The 19,022-nt window shown below is 48.8% G+C and overlaps 1 protein-coding gene across 3 annotated transcripts in view; it reads right to left on the bottom strand.

Moving 5' to 3' along the window:
• The window catches only part of ZDHHC14 (zinc finger DHHC-type palmitoyltransferase 14), a 272,226-nt gene that overhangs the window by 31,629 nt on the left and 221,575 nt on the right, over positions 1 to 19,022 (bottom strand). For all 3 annotated transcript variants that reach the window (XM_047732878.1, XM_047732879.1, XM_047732880.1), the window contains exons 4-5: positions 10,795 to 10,932; positions 7,417 to 7,465 (exon numbers count right to left, since the gene is read on the bottom strand). In XM_047732878.1, coding sequence (XP_047588834.1) covers positions 7,417 to 7,465; positions 10,795 to 10,932 — 187 coding nt within the window. The remainder of the gene's footprint in view (positions 1 to 7,416; positions 7,466 to 10,794; positions 10,933 to 19,022) is intronic.

Here is a 19,022-nt window from a genome sequence, read left to right as displayed (position 1 = left end):
TGGAAACTCCCCTGATACCTCTCCACAGATACACACAGACCTCAAGTTAAGAGGTCCTGATTTATTTTAATCCCTTAATTTTACAGCTAGGAAGCTGAGGCCCAGAGGGGTCAAGCCACTTTTAGAAGCTCACACAGCAGTTTACGGTAGAACAGAACTAGAACTTGGTCTCCAGACTTCTAGGACAGAAAGAACCCTTCCCAAGGCCCCATGCGATGGCAATGTCCCAGGACAGGCTGCCACTTACAGCAGCAAGGCCACCTGTGATCTGGAACCTGACCCATCTGTCCCACAGTCTTTGTCTTCCTTAGCATGTCGCCAGCCATCTTTCCAGTTTCCGCCAATCAGGAAGGCGATGGTATTTTTTGCCCAGCGCCAAATCCGGGTAACAGTTTATTTTTAAAAAGTCTGTGTCTCATGTCCGTTTCCTCATTGACCTAAATCCTCTGGGTTCCAGAGTGGCCGGGGAATGCCGAGTCCAGGCTCTGGCTCGGGCACTTTCCTTCCTGAGCACTGGGTGACCCAGGCTCTGGGCAGCCTACAGGGCTGAGGGGCACTTCTCTCTGCAGCCACAGCCCTCATGAATTTTAATCCGCTTCAGGTCTCTGTTGTGGGTTCTGATGTTTAAAATGTAAGAAACAAATGTTCTTGGTCATCTTTTTTTTTTTCCCCTTAAAAATTACAGTAAACTCGGCAGCGCGCCCTCCCAGGAAGGGTTTCTGTGGAAGCCGGCCTTCGGCCAAGCTGCCCTCTCTTCTCTAGACTCAGCGTCTATGTCAGCATCGGATGCTTGTGGATATTTGGGGTCAGGAATCTGTCAGCATGGTTTCCACACCCACTGGATGACCCTATAGTCCTTAGACAGAGATGGGAAAACGTAGCTCTTGCCACCGTCACCCGAGGACCACCCTGCATCGGGGATGCAGGCCCTTCACATCCCGGTGATTCGCGTGGCAGATACTGTCCCTGCAATGGCTCATTGGTATGTGTATGGACTCCTAGAATACCATCTGGAAAGACCCACAAACACCAACAAGGTCAAGAGCACTGCCCCTTTTTTAACCCTTGTGTTTCTGACCATTTGAAATCTTTTACGATGAGAGTATGTTCTTGTAGTACTTGAGCGATTTAAGAAACCCAACACCATCCTCCCCAACTCTGTGCCCTCATGAGATGTAATCTGATGTTGCTTCTTCACAGGACTCCCCCAGTCAGACTGGTCAAGGGCACTGGGAAAGCATCTCCACTCCCTGCGCGGAGAGAGGGACTGGTGGCGAGGAGATCCGGCCCCTAGTTCTGGCAACACTGTTGAGCAGAAATTAGGGTCACATGACCCTTCAGTGCTGACTCAGCTGTAAGGGACCTCAGGGCGCCTGTCCTACCGATTTTCTGGGGTCCCTCTGAGGATCCACAGATATCGGGACAGAAGGGTCTGTCCTAAAAGCTGAGTTTAGCAAAGGCTTGTGCTGCCTTCATTAATTTTGCAATGGGCAGTACGGTGTCCCTCCTTCCTGGGGGTGCTGAGCCAACTCCAAGCCTTCTACCACATTCCATTCAAACAGAACCATGTCCATTAGGCCACCGGTGCCTTTCAGACATTGCGCCTTGAAATGAATGCAAACTGGGGATAAAAAGGCTTTCTGTCAGAAGCCTCCACCCACGTACAATCAATTACCATTTGATTTAGCAACCACTGGAAACTCTTCATTTGGGAGTGCCGAACAATAAGTCATGATTAAAAATGACTGTAATCCTTTTAATTGGATGTTAATGCCGTTTCATTGCAACGACCGCTGATCACAGGGCTTCCCTTCTCTGGCTCCTCCTCAAATGACACCGCCCGCCCTGGGGTCCTGTCCCTGTGGGGTTCCACCTCGCAGAAACTCGAAGCTGGGGAGCCCGGGGAGTGGCCATGTGGCTCCCCAGGCACCATGTGACGGGCCCCATTTCCTGTGAGGTTAGAGCATTGTCACCGCAGGCTCCTGACTTCTTCCTCCTTCCGTATTTCATGCAAGGAACTACAGAGGATCCTGAAGGTATTTCTAGTCTCAAACGGCGGTTCCCGGGGCGGGGGGGTGTCATCGTTTAGGTTCTGCTCCTCAGTAGACTGCAAATAGGACTTATTTTCCCCCAAACCAGTGCTGGCAGTCTCCCTTTTCTGCTGTGCCCTCTCTCTCCTGGACACCCAGGGCTGAACCCTCAGAGTTGGCTCTGACCCCCTACCCCGTCCCCTCCCAGCAATACTGATCTGACTGCCTAGCTGCTGGCTAAGCTGTCCTCTAGTCACTCATTCAATTTTGGGGGCCTTTCCACTATAAGCATCTCCTCCCTCCTTCCTTGTATTCCCTGCTGCAAGGTGAGTATTATTAAGGCAATAACAAAACCCAGCTCTGGTGATGTCATCACCTGGCAAAACTCTAAGCTGGTTCCCTAGCATCCAGGGGAGGAAGGTGGTCCCACTCCTTCACTGCTATTCAAGCCCCTCCCTTCCTGGGAGCAGTCACTGCTGACCCCCCACCCCCAACTGGGGTTAGCCATCCCGGCCCCCCTGCCCCTGCCTACCACGTGTGTGAGTCCAAGGGCATCTGTGTGCTTCCACCATGAGGGCAGAAGGCCGGCTGACTGGGAGCCAGCACCCCGCAAACCTTGTTGAGGGAACGAATGAACACAAACCCAGCTCCAGCCCTACATGTTCCCTGCTCTTCCCTGACACGTGCTGAGATCCCACCCAACCACCAGGTTTTGCTCAGGCTCTCAGTTCTGCTGGGGACCTCTCCCCTCCATGTCCCCTGTTAGCACGCGCCCCCCCAACCCCACAATCTTTCCAAGCCCTGTGCAAACACTACCTGCCAAAGCTTTTCCTGATTCCCCTGCGAGATGCCCTTCTGGAACCCGCCCCCATCCTCCGGCCCCAGTGCGCAAGCTCTCTATGATTTCTGATGCCACTTAAGATTTATTCTGCTTTTGAGAAATCAGAGTCCTCCACCAGATCTTGGCATCAACAGATGCTCGATGAAGAGAAGCATGAACCACCCCGCCCACCCTCGCTGTCTGCCCCCTTGGATAGAATGCGCTTTGGCATTGGTGTCTCCCTCATTCTCGCCAGTATCTCTGATAAGGTGTCTCAGCTTGTTGTTAATTCACCATCTGTGCTTCTCGTTTCTCTTGTTTCATCAACGACACGGCTCTCAGCTGGATCGTCTGCAGTAAATCCACTGAGAGAGAAACCTTTGCCGGTGCCCTGATTCCTTGCCAAGATATTTTGATATCATGGTCCGGAGATCAGATTGGAGGCCACGGAAAACATAAATTTGAGTTATTCTCTTGCCTGAGAACTCTCTGCTGGGTCACATGCAGAGGCAACAGGGGACTTCGGTTCTGCGCTCAGGCAACGCCCCAGAAAACCTCTTGTTCTAAGAACTTGGTGCGGGACAGACTCAGGCCCTGTCCGGACTGCGGGGCTGGAGAGGATGAGCTGAGGGCGGCAGGGCCAGCAGCCAGGGAGTGGTTTCCATGAGGGTGAAATTCACAGATCCGTCTCATCCATCAGAAACCGACCACCTCCAAAGAGGCCCAGACTCCCAGGGCCTCAGCAATGGAAGGGAGCTTGGGAGTATTAACATGATCTGATGCTAGAAGCTTCTACCACGCCAGCAGCACGATCCATCATCTTTGGGACCACCTCTGTCCCTGTGACCTGCGGTTGCTGCCCCAGCGGTGAGCACACCTTCCCCTGTGAGCTGAGAACAGCCCCTCACTGGCACCACCCGGCCATCCCTGTGCCCCTCCCGAAGCCACACAGGTGTCCACAGGAAAGGCAGGAGCCAGATACACTGAACAGATAACCGAATGGGAGCCAGCCTGACTTACCACACATATGTTATCACTCCTAACCAGAACTTCGTATTTTCTCAAAAACACATCACAGCCCCATAGACCTAAGGCATACTTTTCCTTCTGGAATACCAATTCATGATAAATCATCAGACCTCAACCCTTCTTAATAGACTCACTCGATAGAAGGAGGGATTCTTCTCCAAAGGAGGTATTTAAAACTGAGAAGACCTGTCAGCACCGAGAGCCTGGCGGGAGTCAAACAGCGGGGGAGGCGGGGTTCGGTATTCAATGGTACATACAACCATTTATGTTCTTTGTAACTAAAAACCCAGCACCTCACTTCTTAGCATGGGCAAGTCTGATGTTCCTGAAATTCTCCACTGTTTCCAAAACAGTAAAGAAGATGCAGGCCGGGACTGCTGTCATCTCCTGTCATCTCCCTGCCCGTCTTGTCCCCACTGGACTGCTGTGCTGTCATGTTCCCCTGGGGGCCTGCTCTTGGTCCCCGATGTCCTCTGGGAGAGCATCAGACAGACGGAAGGTCACAGACCTTGAGATGGGCAGATCGTCCTGAATTCTCAGGTTGCAGCTGCGCTTCAAAAGGAGAGGCTTTCTGGCTGAGGTGGGAGAGGTGGGTGGAGGACGGGCAGGAGAGCTTCAAAGTGGGGGAGGGACCCGACCCGCTGCTGCTCTCTCTGACGAGTAAGGAAGTCCTGAGTCTGAAAACGGAGAAAGGGGCCTTCGTCCTACATCCCACGGACATGGTCAAGCACCCGAATGAGCCCAATAAAGGGTTCTCCCCCGGAGCTTCCGGATGAGAGTCGAGGCTGGTGATGCCTTGATTTCAGCGCTGTGGGACCCAGAGCAGAAATGAGCCAAGCCTGCGGCCTTCTGACCTACAGAGCGGCACAGCAATGACTTTATGTTGCTTGAAGTCTCCAAAATACAGCAGGCATATGCTGGGGTCCCACAATCACAGGCAGGCGGTGGCTGCCACGGGCTCCCACTGGGCCAGGTGGCTGCCGAGCTCCTGATGTGGGGGACATGTCCGGGTGACACACAAGAAGGGACATACCTCAGACCCTAGACCTGGCAACACCATCTGGAAAGGCAGTGACTGAGATGCCTGCGTGTTTTCAAAATCTGGGCCATAGCAAAGACTCTTTACTTCTACCCGAGAATGTTATTTGGAGGGAAAACAAGCTAAAATTTGCTCTGAACCTGACAAGAGCATTTCTCTCTCTCCTCTCCTTTCCGTGCGGACGGTTTCTCCTGCAAAGTCAGCGGGCCGCTCGTTCCACCAGCAGCATCTGTCTGCTTCCCTTTCCGAGGAACGCAATGCTCTTGATTATACACAAGAGCACAGCCAAATCATGAGAATGAGCAGACATGTGTGCTCTAAAAGAAGGTTCTGGAAGAGACCGTCCGTTGGACATCTTGCCACAAAAGATGCTTCTTTGAAATCACTCCTGTCACGCACATAAACAATATTCTGGTGCTGGGTGTCCTCACTTATATTTCGTATAACTGACTTTGTCACCACAGCATGTCAAATATGGAATGGCTAACTCTAGCAGGTCAACAAATTTTGAGACACAAAAGGGTTGAAAGAAATGACCTTAAACCTCATAACTGTGAGGGTAAGCAGGAATCTAGACCTCGCTCTTTGGTCCTTCCTTGGGATATGATAAGATCCATGCGTCGGGAGGTCTGTAACAGATATCAGAAGACCCATCGCACAAGGAGTGCATGTGCTCTGCTCCAGGGGGACAGCTGTGCCCAAAGGGAGTAAGGAGGTGAGCCCCAGGGAGCAGGAGGGAGTCTGCTGTCCCCAGGAATTGGAGCAGCTGAGATCCCCCAAGTCCCAGGTCAGGCTTTCTCCTCCCCTCCCCATGGAGAAGAGTCCCCATCACGGATGCTCATTCATTGTCTGGAAAGCTCCACAGGCATCCATACAGGCACACGCTGTCAGAGAAATCACAGGTGCCAGGGACAGAGGAGGGGTGGTGGCTTAGGCTGCCACCATCTCGAGGCTTCAGAAGGTGTTCTGGCTGCAGCCCAGTCCTCAGTTCTGGTTCTCAGGTGCATTTATAAAACTTCATGAGACTGGCATGTTTTCATGATGTAACCAATTTTCTGAAAGACAGATGAGCCTCTTCTTCAAGACAAGTCTTGACTGTAAGATATACCCAAGCAACATGTCTTGAAAATAGAAGGGCACAGAGGAGATGATGGTGGAGGGTGTCGCCGCTTACAGCACTGGGAAGAGGGACAAAGAATGACACTTCCCGTGGGACCTGTTCTTAGCGGCCACAGACATCGACAATTTTGATCTCAGGACCACCTTTCCTTCTGGATAACTTCTAGCTAACTCTTGCCTCCAGGTCCTTCATAGGAGACAGGATGTACCTGTAAAATGTATTCTTCAAGTCAGCTTTGTAGATCTTCCATATGCCCCTGCCCCCTTTCTGGGAGATCAGCTGACTACAGACTCTGTACTTGTAACCAACATTCTGTGCTTTAAATACAAAAGTACCAAAATGGAGATACTTTATAGAACGAAAATATATACAGGACCACATTTGTTTTCAAATACCTAAATAACACCACACACACACACACACACACACACACACACACACACATATGCCCCCAGGGACACAAGCTGGTTCATTTTAATAACTAAATGATGTAAATGATATATACATCTTAGCAAACTTCTTCATTCATTGTTTAAGAATCCTCTACCACAAGATGAAGATGACTTTTGGGAGAAATGAGAAGTTCAAGTGCAGTCTACTTGGTTATACGGAGAAGGAAGAGAGGCGGTCCCAGATGGAGCCAGGTCAGTGGGTCCAGGGGGCCAACCCTATACTAATGAATGGGAAATCTAGGGGGACAGGTGAGTGAGGCAAGGAGCCCATTCAAGCCCATCATGGGTGAACATTTTCTTTCAAGAAGTTCATAATACAATAGCACGTGCCCATACAAACTGCTTGGCAGGATGGGATCAATCCAAACGGCTTGAGATTTACCATCTTTCAGTTAGTCCATTCAAGACTGTGAAAAGGTGTTCTGAGTCTGGGAATAATATAGGTTATCCGGACTGCTTGAAGGTGTGCCTAACAGCACTCCCAGAAGGAATCCATAAAGGGGGTCTGAGGATTCCCATCTGGTGACCTCATAGCGAGCAGGCCACCCACCTAGGGTGTCTGTAAACACTTCGCATGGACCCCCTGCTCATCAAAATGAAGTCCGCTGGACCTTGCCAGCCCTCCTGCCCACACCAACCTAATTTAACAAAAATCAATGCATGTTTCGGGAGTGAGCAAGGACTTACACTTAGCTTTCCAGTTCGAGAGCACTTCAACTTAATACACGTCTAAACGAGTCATGCCCAGGTTCAAACTTTCGGATGCTACTGCTTGTCACGTGAACATAGTATTTTTGGAAGAACAAAGGAGAATACGATTTCTGAGAAGAAAAGCGAAGGCACAGAGGAAGAGGTAGTTGAGTAGAAGGTCAGTCCAATACTTAACACGTTACCATTGTAGGAACCAGGGCAACCCCAAAGGATATCTTGCAGGACTGTCCTTAAGCGCGTTTAGGAATCCTGTCTGCTGTGAACCTGTGGAAATGAAACCAAAATTTAGCATAATTTAATATTCAAACATTCACCTCCAGAGAAACAGCCCTCATGTTGGAAGTTCTCTCATCTACATAAAAATAATAGGTGTCTAAAGATCAATTAAATAATTACATTTTGTTGTGCTACGGCTCCCAGGATGCTGATCCGGGACTGGGATCCAACTCAAGTTCTTTAACAAGAAAATGGCAGATTCATAATTAGGCCCAACATCTGCAGGATATTTTTTCAATAAAAGCAGATGGATGTCTGCATACTTTCCCATAAATTACAGTCCTGATTACTCCTTTGTTTTCCTCATTTTAATAGGAAAACAGAATACTGGATGTTATTTTTTTCCTCTTCTCTTATGAAAGACTGTTTTTCCAAAGTTCGTTAACTGTTGACCTCGGACATCCTATAAATTAGGCTGTGTCTAAAAGATGTCTTTATCTGCACCCAGAGTACACATCGCTCATAAAGTGGCAGTTTATTACTCACTCCTTTAGGAGTGAATTGCTGGTGCAAAAAATACTTTCTTTAGGGGCTTGAGGAAAGATGCATCTGACGAGAAACATTTTGTCTTTTACGTGTTGTCGTCATGGTTTTTAAACACGAAAGCCCAAGAGGAGGAATGCTTGGTGCTCCCATCCCGGAGTGGTTCCTGCTGTGCTGGGTGAAGCTGTGTATTTGGGGAATGTAATCCGGCCTGGAGCAGCAGCGAGAGGAACAGGTGGGATGGACACAGCGTTCTGTGCTGCTGCAGCCGCACGGGGCAGTGAGAGGCAGGGTCCCGCACCCCTCTGTGTAAGAGGGAACTGTGGCCGGCCACGGGAGGGCTAAGCATTTGTCCCCAAGGTCCTGTTTCCTCTGTGCTGTCTTCCCCACTGGCCACCACTGATGCACAAAGATGTGCCCGGCACTAGGATGCCCAAAGGTGGGAAGATGAATAAGGAAAGCTTAAGGCTGTCGCTTCCATCTCTGTGAGGCCAGGGGGGCAAATCCAGCAAGTGGGCTGGGGCAGATCTTAGAGAAGCAAAATGAGGACACTAAAAGAAATGAATTCTCTTTCCCTACTGAATCCAAACTGGCCCGCTTTCCCAAACTTTCCATTCTCAATGAGGAAGTCTGGCCGTCCGCTTCCTCAGAATTGCTGCTACAACAGGATTCCGTCCTGGATTCCCTTCCTGTCATGGCCTCCAGCCCCCTCCTCCCCATCCCCCGGAGCCTGTTACCTGGCAGGGAGAACTCAGGGGACAGTTCTCCAGCTGCTCTCAAACGGCATCCTGCCTTGGCCAATGTTTTCAGAATACTGGGGGATCATGGGAGCCATGTAAAAACCTGCCCTTCCTGAGAGCACTGAGTGTCGAGCCAAGTCAGAGGGAGGTGGGGTTGTTTGGGGGTGGGTTGTGGGGGGTGAAGAACAAGAGGAGAGGAAAATCCTTATTTGCTTTTGTTCAACATATTCGGTTAATTTGCAAGCAGATACATTCTGAATGCTTTTTGGTTTTTTTTGTTGTTGTTTTATTTTGATGGGATTAAGATATATAAGCATAAATGACAGCAAACTCCATTTTGTTGGGTCTGGGGTGAGTAAAACCTGAGGGGAGATAAAGCGCAGTGTACATCACCCAACTGTGGGGGCAGTGGCCAGTTTCACAGTGAGTGTATGTGTGCGTGTGCTTCCAGAGCTCACATGTGCAGGTGTGCAAGCAAAAACTGGCCCTTGGTGTCCAGAACTCAGGGGCAAGGTCATAAATACGTCCCGATAATACACATAGAAAAGCATTCTGAAGTTGCTAAAGATGATCCGAAAATGTCAAGTTTAAATTATATTTTTTAATGTCCTAAATGCACTGAGGTCTCGGTGTTTATTTCTTCTCGAGTCGTTTCTGATTCTTTTGCCTCTTAAGATAGAGAGAGGACCCTGGCTGCATTTTTGCCATTTTTCAACTCCGAAATGAGAGGGAAAAGGTGCCTCTGCGGGGGCCATGGTGAGTGTGGAAAGAGCCTCTAACAAATGGTCAGCCCCTTCCCGGGAGCACACGGGGTCTCAGCCCTCAAGCATAGACTCCCAGCCCAAGTCCCGCTGGCATGAAGGGATTTCAGCCCAAAGAAGGGGACCTAAGTTTTAAAATGCCATGAAAATTTGGGAGATTCTATTTCATGTCCGAATTTGACCAACACATCCATGTGGAATTCTCCATACCGCCTCCTTGGCCTAGGCCCCCGCCCCACTAAAAGAGAGGCAGAGAGTGACTCTAGCCTTAGCACACCATCTGTGGTTTCAGCACTGCCCCATGGGGAGAAAGGGAGGCCATGTTCAGATGCTCCCAGAAACAGGGCAGAAGGAGCTCTGCATTTGCTAATGGGCGGTTCCATTTCTGGAATGTGGACAAGAGGCACTGCTCGACTTTAATGTTGCTAATGGCACTGGAACGGAAATTTAAGGGCTTAAGTTTATAATTCAAAGCCAATTTCCTTCCTTCTCATCATTCCCTGTTGTTGGAAAGTGGATAACCAGAAGTCAAAAGAAATTCAAAGTTATGACCTTCAGAATGGGAAATGAAAAATGTCATTTCCCTAGGCAAATACATATTAATATCCTTAATATCCCAATCTCATTTTTAATAAAGTTGCTTCCTTCATATGCCAGGGATTTACTAATGGTCAGCAGATAACTGGAAATCTTTTTGATTGTGTATCTTTAGTGTGTGTGTGTGTGTGTGTGTGTGTGTGTGTGTGTGTAAGGAAACCCAGTCTTCATTCCCTAGACTTGTTTTCTCAGGATGGGGACTGTTCTTACATAAGCCAGTATCATGTTAAAAGCAAAACAAAACTACTGTTTGATGCTTATCATTACAGCACATTATCCTTTGTGCAAAATGTGGGAATGAGTCTCCCAGGGGATCCCTGAGCCAAAGAGAAAGTGAGGTCACTGAGATTGGAACAGGGGCAAGCATATGAAGGAAAAAATCTTGTAAGTGAAAAGAGAGCTTAATCTGGGTGATCTGGTAGCTGTGGCTGGAAGGATGAGGAATGGGAGTAGAAGGAACAAGGGGCAGGAAGAAGGGCAGAGAAAGAGGTTGGGGGGATGAAAGAGAGGGAGGACAGGGAGGGAGGAAGGAGAGGGAGGGCAGAGAGGTAGGGACAACGGGGAGGGAGGAAGGGAAGTACACGAAGGGGCAGGCTGGAAGTGAGGAGAGGAACAGGAAGAGGGGAAAAGAGAATAAAGAGCCCGAAATGATCAAAATACTAACTCAAAATTGAATCAGAAAACCAAAGGCAGGCACACGGTCACATACATAATCTGGTTTCGCCAGCATACTTACGAAGAATGACGTGGGTGGTAACGAATGCAAATATAAAGACTGTCAGAAAAGACAGAGATAAAATAAACATATAAAAAAATCTGTAGTTTCTTTTCCCCACACAGTTGCCTACCCAGGGACAGTGGTGATCAAACCGTTCTGAAATGAGAGGCAGAGAAAAAAAAAAGGAAATCAGTTAATAGAATGTCTTTTTACTCGAGGAAGCCCCTCCCCGCCCCCCAGAACTCTGACAATACCATCGACCCTTGAACGGTGCCGGGGTTTGGGGTGCCGGCCTCCGCACAGCTGGACACCCCATCTAACTCTGACTCCCCTGAAATGGAACTACTGACAGCCTTCTGTTGCTTGGAAGCCTCAGCGATCACTTACACAGTCGGGTAACACACGTTTTACACGTTATATTATTATATACTCTACTCTGGCACTAAAGTAAGCTAGAGCAAAGAAAATGTTATGAAGAAAATTGTAAGGAAAAGATAATACATTCACAGCACTGCGCTGTGTTTATGGAGGACTGCCCATGAATCACCGGCCCCACGCGGTCCTGGCCCGTGCTGGTCAAGGTCAACTGTATCACAAAATCACATCCAACTGCATATTTCCAAATGCACCACTCAGGGAAATGCTTAACAAGAAGATATTTCCAGAACAGAATCATTCTTCCAACAGAACTCAGCTGTTTTGAAAAAACGAGGAACACACCTTCCTCGCAAGCAGTAACTTGAGGGAATGGGAACTCAAATTCTTATCATGATGAGAAAAGATTTCCCTCTTCTGTAAAGGCCTCCGAGATTCACAGAACAGTCTTCTGTCTTGTCTGTATGCACACATGCGTGTACGGGGGGATGCGTACGTGCGAGTAGCCAGACAGAGGTCACGGGGGTGGCAGGACAGAGGGGTTCTCCTCTTGTTCTCACATCCCATAACAACCATTTCCCAAGGAATGTCTCCACTATTTCAATAGTTGTAGGAAAACTGTATTTTAAAAATCAAACTGTGATCTTCACGTCCAATGTAACACACTGGATTTTTTAGTCCGCAATTCTCAGGTAAGTTACCTGTAAAGGGAAGATGCTCTTACAGGCTTGTTGCGGGGTTACCTAATGTCTGGGAGTGCATTTTTAAAAGTACACGGTGTTTTGTGGTTTGTCGAGAGAAGTCACATGCCTTGATACCCCTGGCCTTAAGCCATTTCTAGGAGGAAAATGATGTTGCCCTCTTTTCTAGAGGAGCAAACGGAGTCCTAGAAAGAGGGGAGGAGACCCGTCAGGAGCAGTGGAGCCAGAAGCTGAGGCCAGGCCCCCCCCATACGCTGGCCCTGGTGCTCCCCGGACGCCCGAGGGTTGACATTGGGTGCTCTAACACTGTCTCCCCGGAAGCCCGCGGACAAATTCACATCTTCTCACTGCAGGAATTTCACACCAAGTCTGTAATGCCATTGTGATTTGTCCCTCCCCTTGCAAGTCACAGCCAAGTGCTTCTCTTCTCTGCCACTCAGCAGATCTTCCTTCCAGAAGGACTATGCGGAGTGTCCTACTAACACACTCACCCTGATTAGACCGCCTGCCGCCCAAGGGGCCAAGAACACTGGGGGGCAGGGGATGCCTTAGCTTTTTACTTGGGGTCTTTCCCAAGCTTATCTTCTACCCAGTTTTCAGATTTTAAATACCTATATGTTTTAAAAACATACAGAGCGGCTTATGGGAGGTGTGACTATGTAAGTAAGCCAGTCCAAAGCCAGGAAAGGCAGAGTGTCCTTTCTTTCTGGTCACCTGTCATAAATCACTCATCTTCCATTTTATGTCTCCTGCAAGCTTGCTTCTTGAAAAGGGCACAAGGGACATTCGGGGACAGTGGCGGTAAAGGAACTATAACATCCATCCTAGCCCTCGAGGTGCATTATGGAGAAACAGCCGGTGTGAACAGAGGAGCCGAAGAGAGATTTCAGAGCTCACTGGCCTAGTGACGAGCTGCTGGCCTGTACGAAGCTGACACCTGGGGGAAGGGATCTCTGGTGGCGATCCCCGTCCTGTGTTAACGTGGGCTGCAAAGCCCACGCAGCTGGAAAAGTTAACTCCTGTGCCAAAACCACCTCATTTCTCCCAAGTCAGTGGTCTACACAGACTATACGAGAAGATGTCTACACAAAGAAAGGTAAAAAGAGGAAAAAAAAATCTGAACCAACCAGATAGTCCTAAGACTTTGAGTCTGTCATTTTGAGAAGCCTCTTTTTCTTGATCCGTGAGGATTGAACATGGGAATGGGAGGTGGACACCCGGGGGCACAGGACAACATGCTAGGTTGGAACTTCTGATTCCAGCTGTGAAAGCCGATTTCCAAACCCCAGATATGATGTGGACTGAGCCTCTGCCTCAAGCATCTATCAGCACAGAGGACGCCAGGGCTTGGGAGGTGTAACTAGCACTGTGGACACAGTGCCTCGAAGCACCAGGGTCTTCGCAGCCCATGGAAGACCATGGCTAGCGGGGCAGGCGGCTGTTTTCTTTCTAGTTGAGAAGTCTTAGCTAAGCGGGGACTCTGGTCTGCCTGAGGGAGGCAGAGCAGCTGGGGAAGGTGAGGGGCAGGAGACCCTTGCTCATGGCATCTGGGAGGCTTCCTATGAAACCAGGAATGGCGGGAACGCCGGCTCTCCCAGCGCACTCCTCCCATCCCCTTCCTCCACTTCCCTCTCTGCCCGACTAGGGGTGGTGGGCTACCTGCTGGGGCTCAGCTTGAGCCCTTTCTCTTCTCCATGGATTCTCCACCAGGGGGAAGTCTCTCTTCATCCCATCTCTCTTCATCCAACCACACACTGGTGATGCCAAAATGGCATGGGCCGCCTTCAACAGGTCCTGTCCACTCTACCCCCACTTTTCTCCACAATCATTCATCTTTTGCTTGTGTCTGCCAGCGCTACGCTAAGTCTTTAATACATGTTTGTCAAATGGCTGCATAAACACTCATACTCCCGAGAGGACGTCCACGCCAGCAAACGTGTTGCCCAACATCGCGCTCAGTTAGTGCACAGCAAGGCTGGCACGAAGCCCGCTCCATCTGCCTCCGGGACTCCCGGCCACGAAATGCATGTGGCCCTTCCTGAGTATTCTGCAGGTGCCCGGTGCCAGGCCAAGTGCCAGGAAGGAACACAACAGCAACAACAACAACAACACTCCGTGGCTTCAAGATGCTCCTCATCTTATTGAATGCGATGCTTTGTTTACAGATTCCAACTTTTCTCACACTCAAGAGTGAACTCCTCGCCGAGAAAAGCTACTTTAGTATCTCACGCAGTCTGCTCGCTCTCACCAGTGCTGGCAAGCACACCGCGTCCTCCCTTTACAGGTCAGGGATAAAAGCAGGACAAGGGTGCTCACCCCATCCTGCATGGCTCTGCTCAGAACACACGTGCCCTCGCTCGGAGCGGAGGAAGCTCAGGGGGCACCTGGGGTTGTTCTGAACGGGAAGACTCCTGTGACTCAGTTTCCAGGGAGAGGAGCAGACAGGAATTGGGTACAGGCCAAGCTGGAGCAAGAGGAAGTGTGCACGACGTGCCCTCGGGGAACCTGTGGGAAGCAGGAACTGCCTGGGCGAGAGGTCATCTGAGGGAGGAGAAGGGGGACCCAACAGCTGGCAAAGGTAGCTGCATGCGTCCGCAACATCTGGGACATTTTGAGCAGCTGTCACTAGAGGTCAGTTTGTGTATTTCCCGCAGGGAAAAGTTAAATGGAATGTCATCTGTCCTGGGGGTGGGGGTGGCGGTGGGTGTGTGGGGTGTTATGGGAGAGTCTTTAAGAATAAATTTTTTGGAGCTGCCGCCACAGCCCTTGAATCTCAAGTTTGGACCCTGCCAGAAGGGAGTGGTCTCTACACCGTGGCATTTCTGGAGGGTTCCTTTCCAAAGCACCAGGAGCTATTCCTTGTGCTGTCTTGCTGTCCTGGATCCGTGCTCAGCCTTCCCTGCACACAGGAACAGAGCCTGACGGGAGGGGGGCAGCAGAGAGGGGCGGGGCTAGGTACAGACAAACATAGAAGGTTCTCTGAAAAGACTGGAGATCCGCGGAGCTGGCTGGGGTGCCCTGATCTCAGCACTGTTAGCACCACGCTGCCCTGTAATCATCTGTGAATTGTCCTCCCCTCCTTCCCCAGGTGAGTGTGCAGCAAGAAACCATCTCTAGCTGCCCGAACAGCCTGGCAGACACTCAACACACAGGCACCAAGCCAAGGAAGAGATGCCTTTAATGGCGTTTGGTAGGTTTCCAAGCGATCGCTGGTTGCCAGGTGCAGACATGGAATATGCTGGTGAAAGAGAAGACTTTGGGCGTGCCAGCCTGAGGAAAAGGCAGGGGTCCGTGAGATCTGAAAGCACTCAGAGAAGCCTGAGGGGAGGCAGCTGTCAACCAGAGCACCAACTGGACAGTCAGTGTGAGTCATCGCATGGCGAGAAGGGGCCTCTGGCTTCTCCCACTAACAGACGGAGGCAGGGAGGTTTTATCAAAAGCTCCAGAGGACGCCACTGGGAGACCCAGATGCTATGGCTGGGAGGCAGGCCAACTTCAAAAAGTCACCTGCCCTGAGATCCTAAGTGGGGGAAGAAGGTCCCATTGAAATGGCCAGTGGGAATATACTCCAGAAAAATGAATTACGGTCTTACGTTGTTAGCTCAAAACTCAAAATAATAATGAACACGGTATTATTAGTGATGATTGAAGGTACCGTTCATCGGCTGCCTATTACGTCATCATGTATTATGTGTTGTTAGGATTACTTTGTCATTGGTCATTTATCCTAGACAACAGCCCCATTGTAGGTGCTATGCCCACACTTTACAGAAGAGGGAATCACCCAGAGACACTCTGCCCATTGAGAGCTGCGGGTTTGGAGGGGAGACTGTGTCTCTCCCCCGACTAAAGGAAGATCGGGGGAAGGAATGGAATAGGAAAAAGACCCCAAACACAAGGAAAACAGGAGTGGTATTAAAACTGCGCAAGGACAGAACAATCCACTGAAACATTAAGGGAAAAATATTTGCAGAAGTTGTATTTGAAGGCTGCCAGAGAAAGGAATACAATGCTTTAAAGTTTAAGAAGTTAAAATCTCCTCAAAGTCTGGCTCTAATATAGGCCCTCAAGAGTGGGATCGATCCAAAGATAGAGGAAGCCCATACCCTCAGTCCAGGTAGCTGTGGACCAGAAAAATCTGCATTTTCCAGACAATGGTCCTGGGCTCTGGTTGGGCTGCATCTCAGCTTGGTCAGAAGGGAAATAATCCCAATTTCCTTCTCCAAGAGCATCTTGGGAATCATGTGAAAAAATAGATGGAAACATACAACTGAAATTTAATTTAAACTCCTAATTTAAATGTTACCTCTAAATTAAGTTAAATGTTTTCAAATGTATGAAATGGGAAATTATTTTTTCTTTAAACCTAGGGCTTCCCCCCCCCTTTTTTTAATATCCCAAATTAGAAAAATCTTGCCTTATGAGATATCTTTTTTTGTGTGTGTTTTTAATCGATGAAATGTTAGAGTGGTACATATTGTTATCTGGCCTTTATGATTCCCATGCACTTCTTAGACACTAAATAATTCATACCGTTCTAAACTTTTGGTAAGGCCCAAGTTAAAATAGCTTTGCTGCTATGTTCAAGGACTGGTTAGGTTTCTGGAAAGCAGCCTGGCATGCTCACTCCACTTCCTCCTCCTCCTCTCACTCTTACCCACTTTTATCTCCGTGAGTCCTTGCCAGGCACTGTGCTCAGTACTTCACATGAATGGTGTCCTTTACTTCTCAGGCAACCTGGTAAGGTTGACACTATTATGCCCATTTTACAGATGAGAAAGTGCAGCTGGAGAAGTTGGCACTAGAATCCAGGTGTTAACCCAAACCCTAAACCACCACCTGTTCCTACCTCCTGGGCTGGTCGCTGTATCAGTTGGGCCTCAAGGCCCGGCCCTTGCCTCCTAGAGCAGCAAACTTGGGCACCCGCAACCCAGCAAGACCTAACTCAAGTCTGGGGATGCCTGCCCTCAATCAGGAAGTCCTCCAATGTATCAAATGATGACCACATTCTCAGCAGAGGGAAAATCAGAAGAGGGGACTCCTTTGGAGACATATGGATTTGACAAACTATCGCCAACTGTGGGGTTTGGAAGGTCTTCTACCCCACTGCCAAGGAGTAAGGCTCCTTATCTGAAGATGAATTCTACCTGTAATATCATATTGACTAATCTTGTGGCCTTCATTTATCATCTCTACATGGGGACTCAATTTCTTCATGTGTAAAAAGTTGAATTCGATAAGCCCCAAGGCCCCTGTGAGCTATAAAATAAAATGCAAAATGACTCTGTGTTTTCTTAGTCCCTATATGGATTTTTTCCAGTCTTGAGCCCTTGCCAATGTCCTATAAATTAAGATTCTACAGCTTTTAGCTCTATTGGTTAAAAAACTAAAAACTTCCCATGTAAAACCAACAAGTAAATGTAGAGTTGTTGTAAACTTTACAGTGCAATTTAACGTCACCTTGGGCAGTTATGTGGAATCAAAGCATGGTCTCATCTACACCGCCCCCCACCCCTGCTCTGGCTTCTCCATTAACCGGCACAGTGCTGAGTCTTTTTGGGCATTGAGGGAGGGGACTTGACAACAGAAAACTAAGGTCCCTTTAGCTCCCCCAATGGCAATCTGTACATATTTCTATTTCCTTGAATTGTCTCAGTTTGCTTAACTTCTGTTCTTAAGGCTGGTTTCCAATGCTGGGGGAATTTTCTGCTTCTAGAAGGAGGGGAAGCACGCAGGGGAGAAGCCAGCCTTTGGGAGCAGCTGTGCCATGAGGGAGACCTATGGTTGAGAAACAAAGATGACAACAAAACTTGATAAGAGGGGGGAAAATGAAGGTCTTTCCAGAGAAGCAAAGAGAAATAGTATCCCCTCCAAATGGGGAGGGAGGCAGGAAAAGACAATTTAGTTTGTAATATAAATAGTTTTTGAAAAAGATATAAGAAAGGTAATAGAAATACGATGACTTTAAAAAGTGAATCAGCCCATTATGAGGTAGAAGGAAAGAATTCTTAAATTTGGGGTCCTAGAGGGGCATCCTAGGAAGTGTCAGTTCCAATGAGGCAGGCAAATGGCACTGCCTTCTCTGGTCTCGCTGTCCCAGCATCTCTGGCCTCGGGAAGACTCAGAATGAGAGCCCCACTGTTGAGTTCTTTGAGCTTCCTGGAATTTAGTTGCTGGATTAGAGCTCTGGCTCATTATGACAAAATCAGTAATGTAAGTTCAAATTTGCATATCCTCAAGACAACAGTCTTGAGGCATGGGTGGTCCCTCCTGTGTGGTGAAACTCTGAAATAAGCCAGTGCCTGGGCATTCAGGAAGTCTTACTTCCTGGCAGTCATTCTACAAGCCTGCCCAGACCCCTCTCAGTCTTGGCTCCCCACTGTCTGTGGGTCTGCAGGGCCAGAAATGCTGTCTGGGAATTCCTCTTCATTCTCCACAGAATAAAACTATCTTCTGAGTCTGAAAAACAAGCTCGTGCTATCAACCAACACTCCTCAGAAACTTCTCCATGCCTCTCCAGTAATTCCAGGCCTTGAAATCAATATCAACACCACCTGACAGCAGAATGACTTGAATATCTGTAGGGCTTTCTGATTTTTAGTCCTTGTTAGCATTCACTTATCTCACACCGGCCCTGGGAGAGAGGCAGCCCAGGTCCCCGGGTACAGGTGAGGGGAGTGAAGCCGGGAGCAGGCAGATTGCCAAGGCCCTGGTTGCTCCATGCTGGGTCCGGGTCAAGAACCACTGCTGATGTCCTGTTGCTGATTTCCTCACGTTCCCACACTTTTCAGTCATGTTCTTTCATGTCCCATCACTGTGGTTTGAAGCCCAAAATGAAGGTTTGAGAATGAGGGTTTCAGAAATGATTTATCTCGTGGGCACATTACACACACAAAGCTGATGATTCTAAGGCTCTTCAAAAGCTGTTAATTTGACTATGGACATATGCAGTTGAAAACCTATGCTCCTGATGGGCATGCTTTTCTGGCGTAAGCACTTCTATGATCTTGTAGCAAAGACCTGATGTCGTCTCGGGCACAGAGCTGTGTCGATGAGCGGGATACAAAGACTCAGTGGAATTGATGATGATTACCTTGCATAACAAACTCTGATGTGTTCAAAGTAATAATCTTAAAAAAAATTACCCAGAATGAAATCTTTTTGCAAAGC

Source organism: Lutra lutra, chromosome 6 (assembly GCF_902655055.1).
Source record: "Lutra lutra chromosome 6, mLutLut1.2, whole genome shotgun sequence".
NCBI lineage: Eukaryota > Metazoa > Chordata > Mammalia > Carnivora > Mustelidae > Lutra > Lutra lutra.
Note: the sequence above shows the minus strand (reverse complement) of the source record. Positions and strands in the feature narration are given on the sequence as shown.